The sequence below is a fragment of the Rattus rattus genome, chromosome 3 (genome assembly GCF_011064425.1).
Source record: "Rattus rattus isolate New Zealand chromosome 3, Rrattus_CSIRO_v1, whole genome shotgun sequence".
Taxonomy (NCBI): domain Eukaryota; kingdom Metazoa; phylum Chordata; class Mammalia; order Rodentia; family Muridae; genus Rattus; species Rattus rattus.
The window spans coordinates 120,315,414-120,322,114 of NC_046156.1; the positions used below are offsets into that span (position 1 = coordinate 120,315,414).

The following is a 6,701-nucleotide window of genomic DNA, read 5'->3' on the forward strand; positions in this document are numbered from 1 at the left end:
ATCCTAGTAAGAGCACCAGTGGAAGGGGAAGCCCTGGGTCCTGCTAAGACTGAACCCCAGTGAACTAGACTGTCGGGGGAGGGCGGCAATGGGGGAGGTGGGGAGGGAACACCCATAAGGAAGGGGGAGGGAAGGATGTTTGCCCGAAACCGGAAAGGGAATAACACTGAAATGTACATAAGAAATACTCAAGTTAATAAAAAAAAAAAAAAAAAAAAAAAAAAAAAGACCAACAAGCTGGTAGTCTAATTACAAATACAACTTACAAACAGAAAGTTGAAAAAAAAAATAAGCTAAGTGAAAGAGACCAGAACAAGAGGCTCATATTCTTAAATTGCTTCAGTAGCCTAGAGTCATATGGGGCAATATGGAACTGGGGATGAAGGTGATGGTAGGTATAGATTTTCTTCTGATAGTAGTTGAAGTGGTATAAAATCAGTCACAATAAGTGTACACATTGAATATCCTAAGTCACAAAAATCAACACCTTACAAAGTTAGATGATCTGACATGTAACAACAGTCATGGTATGTATTGTCCAGCTCTCCTCCAGATTTGCCTAAGTGTGACTCAAGTAAGTGTCATTATGGTAACAAGAAAATCTTGAATTGGCCATTAGTTCTGCTAAGTAGGAAGGAAGGAGTCACCGCTGACGTAGAAGTCGTATGATCTGAAGAGAATACACCAATGAGGTAACCCTGAAAGGCTTCGGGCCTCTATCATAGCACCTGTGAGTACTAGGAAGCCAGAATTCCTCCTAAGACATACTTCTGGATCAGCCGCTGCCTTCTATGGCTAACAGAATGCCCATACTCCCTGAGAAGCCATGCGTCCCATGGAACCCTGCAATGCAGTCCTCATATCCTTTGCTTTTTCAGGGCAGGATAGGTTCTTCTCAGGGTAAAAGCCTCAATAGGCAGGAAGGGATGGAGCACTTGAAAGTACAATAGAATATAGCTTGCATTTCATCAGATGATTCTTGGCTGAACGTTTATGAATGTTTTGATGTGAAACTTGCCAAAACATGACAAAGGTTACTTTTCAAGTGCACTTCCCAATAGCTTAACTTTCTAACTACCTGGTCAAAAATGATGTCTGTCCTTGGTTCTGAAGAATTAGAAAAGGTGAAATCAGTGTTTCACTTCTGCCAAGGACCTGAGGCTCGAGTCTTTTTGCAGCACAATTTAGAGAACTGTGAGTCCCAGCTCTAGACAACGAAATTCTTACTCTCTCGCTGTTTGTCCTATGTAAGATCCCCTGGATCCCAGATGCATTCGCAATGTCATTCCTGTTACCTGGTTCATGAAGCATGCTCCATCACATGATATCACTTAAAGTACAGAGAAATGAATGGCTTATGTGAGAGGAACTTCCAGTAAGAAGAGCAAGTACAACATCTGGAAATCTGGTGGCCTTCAAGGCCTTGAGGGGTTTCCTCAAGACAGTCACGTGAAGACAGCTGGGGGCTTTCTTAGCTCTTTCTCAAAACAGCTAAAACTTATTTCTTACAACATAATTATAATTCAAAGGTACTCCTAAGGGTGACTCTTCTAAAACCACAGAATTAGGAGTTAGACTTTCCACATGAGATTGAGGGAAAGGAAATATGCATTCTACAACTGGACCTTAGGCTAAGCACTAAGACTGTGGAAGATGATAGAAGGTTCTCACACAACAAGATGTTAGACTAGATGAGCCTTAGATACAGCCCAGAATTCCCTGAAAGTACTTGCTAATTAGAACATGCACTTTATCAACTCTCCAGAATGTACCAAAGACCTGGGAACTGAGAGACTCTAAAGCCTCAAAGGGGGAACCCTAGGTGAAATGTGCTATAGTAGGCCGAGAGAATTTGTTGAGCCCCCCTCCAGCAGAAAGACAGGGCATCAAGTGAGGGATGGGGTTGCCATCCCACAGTCAAAACTCTGACCTATAATTCTTCCTGTCTGAAAGAAATACAGGGATGGAAATGGAGAAAAGCCTCAGGAAAACAAGGTCCAGCAACAGGCCCAAAGTGGGATCCAGCTCAAGGGGAGGCCCCAAGACCTGACATGATTACTAAAGCTATGGGCTGCTCACAAAAAGGGGCCTATCATGACTGCCCTCCAAAAGACACAGCAAGTAGCTGAAAGACTCAGATATAGATATGTGAACCAAACAAATGAACAGAAGCTGCTGATTACACTGTTGAAATAGGGAAAAGCTGAAGGAAGCTGAGGAGGAGGGCCATCCTGTAGGAGGACAAGCAGTCTTAATTAACCTGGACCCCCAAGATTCTCAAACATTGGATCACCAACCAGGCAGCATACACCAGCTGAGGTGAGGCCTCCAACACATATGCAGCAGAGGGTTCCCGGGTCTGGGTTCAGTCAGAGAGGATGCACCTAACCCACAAGATGCTGAAGGCCCCAGGAAATTTAGAGGTCTGGTGGGATGGGTGGGATGGAGACATCCTCTTGGAGAAGAAAGGAAGAGGGGACAGTATAGGATGTAGAAAAGTTTGTGGGTGGACAGGGAGGGAAATAATATCTGGACTGTAAAAAATTTGAAATAAAATGAATATGCCCTTCTTCTAATCATGAATTTCCCAAGGCCTGGCACCATCAGCAAAGCAAGGGAATGAGAAGACAGAAACTACCCATTCCACATCCATCCACAGCATTACCATGTGGTAGGACAGGAAGATACCAATTACCCTTCCTTGTGAGCACCTTATCCTAGCATGATAAGGTTTATAGGCATCAAACAATGCTAGTGACATGGCCATCAAGAGAGAAATGGTGGTGGGGGTACGTCACTGTCTGATAAACATACTTAGCTGCTTTTTCCTTTAATAAGGATTCATATTGTCACAAATGTCTCAAGAAAAGCTAGTGACATTAGTGCCAAAAAAGAGGACGTCAAATGGGAGGCAGACAGAAAGAGAGAGAGAGAGAGAGAGAGAGAGAGATCCTATTAATTTTTCCATCTTTATTAAATTGGGTATTCTTATTTACATTTCAAATGTTATTCCTTTTCCCGGTTTCCAGGCCAACATTCCCCTAACCTCTCCCTTCCCCTTCCATATGGGTGTTCCCATCCCCATCCTCCCCTTATTACTGCCCACCCCCCAAGAATCCCGTTCACTGGGGGTCCAGCCTTGGCAGGACCAGGGGCTTCCCCTTCCACTGGTACCCTTACTAAGCTATTCATTGCTACCTATGAGGTCAGAGTCCAGGGTCAGTCCATGTATAGTCTTTAGGTAGTGGCTTAGTCCCTGAAAGCTCTGGTTGGTTGGCATTGTTGTTCATATGGGGTCTCAAGCCCCTTCACCTCTTTCAGTCCTTTCTCTGATTCCTTCAACAGGGGTCCCATTCTCAGTGCAGTGGTTTGCTGCTTGCATTCGCCTATGTATTTGCTGTATTCTGCCTGTGTCTCTCAGGAGAGATCTACATCCAGTTCCTGTCAGCCTGCACTTCTTTGCTTCATCCATCTTATCTAGTTTGGTGGCTGTGTATGTATGGGCCACATGTGGGGTAGGCTCTGAATAGGCGTTCCTTCAGCCTCTATTCTAAACTTTGCCTCCCTATCCCCTCCTAAGGGTATTCTTGTTCCCTTTTGAAAGTAGGAGTAAAGCATCCGCATTTTCATTGTCCTGAGTTTCATTTGTTCTGTGAATCTAGGGTAATTTGAGCATTTGGGCTAATAGTCACTTATCAATGAGTGCATACCTTGTGTGTTTTTCTGTGATTGGGTTACCTCACTCAGGATGATATTTTCCAGTTCCATCCATTTGCCTATGAATTTCATAAAGTCATTGTTTTTGATAGCCGAGTAGTATTCTATTGTGTAGATGTACCACATTTTCTGTATCCATTCTTCTGTTGAAGGGCATCTGGGTTCTTTCCAGCTTCTGGCTATTATAAATAAGGCTGCTATGAACATAGTGGAGCATGTGTTTTTGTTATATATTGGGGCATCTTTTGGGTGTATGCCCAAGAGAGGATCCTCCAGACTGATTTCCAGAATGGTTGTACCAGTCTGCAATCCCACCTACAATGGAGGAGTGTTCCTCTTTCTCCACATCCAAGCCAGCATCTGCTGTCACCAGAGTTTTTGATCTTAGCCATTCTGACTGGTGTGAGGTGGAATCTCAGGGTTGTTTTGATTCGCATTTCCCCGGAATAATTTTTTCTATTAGGCCAATCAATCATTTCATCTCTCATTGACACAGGAGAATAAGGTAATGGTAAAATGTTCTAGACTGTCTCACATATAAGCCTCTTACATTGTATAAAGTGTTAAAACCAGGCATAAACAATCCAGAAAAATGTGTCTCAGACCAAAAATATAAAAATGTTAAATGAATTAAAATAAAATTTAAAAGTATTAAATGTGGAACATGTTCTTTTTTTGGCCTTTTTAAATTTTGGTTGTTTGTGAGTGTCTCCATGTATGCCTATCTGCCACATTTGTGTTTTGTGACCATGGAGGTGGTAGAAGGCATTGAATACTTGGAACTGGAGTTGCAAACAGTTGTGAATATCCATGTGAGTGATGGGAACCAATTCCAGGTCCACAGCACAGCAACAAGTACTCTTAACTATGAGCCATCTCTACAGCCGTGTTGGTCATGTTTTTTGGTAGCTATTTCTTTCTCATTAAAGCTGTAGGTGACAAACGTTAAATGAAACTCAATGAAAGCTTGCAGACTATCTATAAGTAGATCAGTCTCATATATTATAAATTCTACTGAGTTGTTCTCATCAAACAACCATCAACTCAGCTCAACCTCCCTCTTCTCCAGAAGCACTATGTTAAAATATCTGATTTCCATGAGATCTTCTGAGGAATTCATACCATCGAGACAAGTTCTTGGATCAATGGCATTTTTAGCTACACTTTTCATCATCAGAGTTCAAGAATATAGTAGTGGCTTCAAGCAGGTAAGGCCGTATACTCAGGATTACATATAAGGTAAAGCAAGGTTCACATCAAAGGCCTGGCACTGAAGACTGATGACATAGCACAGAGATAGAATACAGCATTTGCCATGTGATACATGACTCTGTATTTAAAACTGTGTGTATTAATATTTTCACCTCTTTCCTAGTACAACAATATCTACCCAAAAAGAGAAAACACAATAGTAACCTATCTCATGGCTTCCCAGGAAAAGAGCTTGTATTTAAGAACAAAAACAGAGCAAACATGGTAAAGGTGTCAGAAGAACAGCCTCATCCCTTCCCCTTACTACGCAGGCCTGGGTGAGAAGTCACAGAGGCATCGTTTCCTGGTTCCCTACTGATGGTGATTGTACTAGGAACACAGAGAGATGATGAATGGATGGACCTGGCTCTGTCAACTCCCCTGTTGTGAAAGCAGCAGCATGCTTGGGTTGTACATCACATACTTGCCAAGGATAAAAGGGCACCTGCCCTGGACTATTCACCCACAGCCTCTTCAGCAGAGCCTTCTTCTCCTGCCTTTGCTGTATCTGGTGAGTACCAAACTAGGAACAGGGTCTCAGCTAAGAAGGTATACAGATGAGAAGCAGGATTTGACCGAGGAGGAGGAAACAGAAGTATCTACTGAAGACAGCAAAAAAAGAACCTGCCAGGGGCCAGTAGAGAAGGAGGACATAGGCAGGAACCTCTGTGGGTACATCCAGACCTCGTAGACCTGTCTCTCCGCATTACTTCTACTCTGGTGAGAGATCTGCATCAGCCCAGAGGATTCTCTAAAAGTCATTTTCCCATTACCAGTATTTGCTACAGTTTATCAAAGAGCTATTAGAAGCATCACCATTCTCTACTGCAAGCACTGAAAATAAAAGACAGTGTCTAGCAGGTCATGGAGATCAGTTAGTCTTTACCATTCTAAAGCTGATTGATCTGAGTGAATTATCTAGAGATGTATGCTAATCTGATAGTCTTGAGAATGCTGTATTCAGATGGATCTGTGCATCACTGGTCCTATTTATTTCATAGAAATATTGGTTTGGGAAACAGATAGGTCATGGGAGGCATGTGCTTGATAAACTAAGTCAGTAGACATTCACCGGAGGCTTCTCCCTATAATGCTTCTATCCTACTCTTCTAGGTCAAGTTCCTGCCAAGATGTCCTGCCAGCAGAGCCAGAAGCAGTGCCAGCCTCCTCCCAAATGCCCCTCCCCAAAGTGCTCCCCAAAGTGCCCCCCAAAGAGCACAGCACAGTGTCTGCCTGCAGCCTCTTCCTGCTGTGCTACAAGCTCTGGGGGCTGCAGTGTCCCCAGCTCTGAGGGAGGCTGCTGCCTGAGCCACCACAGGCGCAGGTCCCACAGATGCAGGCGCAGGAGCTCCAGTTCCTGTGACCGTGGCAGTGGTCAGCAGTCTGGGGGGTCGGGCTGTGGCCACAGCTCTGGGGGCTGCTGCTAACCTGGAGCATGATGCTGAGACCAGGGAGTCTGGAGGAAAGACATATCCCAGGGGTCAAGGAGAGCCCAGCCTGTCTTGTCTTCTCTGATCCTGGAGAGCATTCTCTGCTTGTATGATGTCCAGGTCCCTCGTTCCCGCCCTTCCTGTGGAGTCCCATTGCCTATCCCTGATTTTGACCAAGAATAAACCTTCTGTCCCCATCACATTGGTATTTCACTGTCATTATTCCCTGTCCCTCCAAAGGTGGCAGGTATGTGCCCTTCCTCTCTAACTCTGATTCTAGCATTACACATATCCAAAGCATAA

General features: G+C 44.0%; 1 protein-coding gene across 1 annotated transcript; it reads left to right on the forward strand.

Moving 5' to 3' along the window:
• The first annotated feature begins 6,098 nt into the window (after nt 1-6,098).
• Nucleotides 6,099-6,395, forward strand: LOC116895529 (late cornified envelope protein 3D-like). Its single transcript, XM_032896774.1, has one exon. The coding sequence runs from the start codon at nt 6,099-6,101 to the stop codon at nt 6,393-6,395; it is 297 nt and encodes a 98-aa protein (XP_032752665.1).
• The last annotated feature ends 306 nt before the right edge of the window (nt 6,396-6,701 follow it).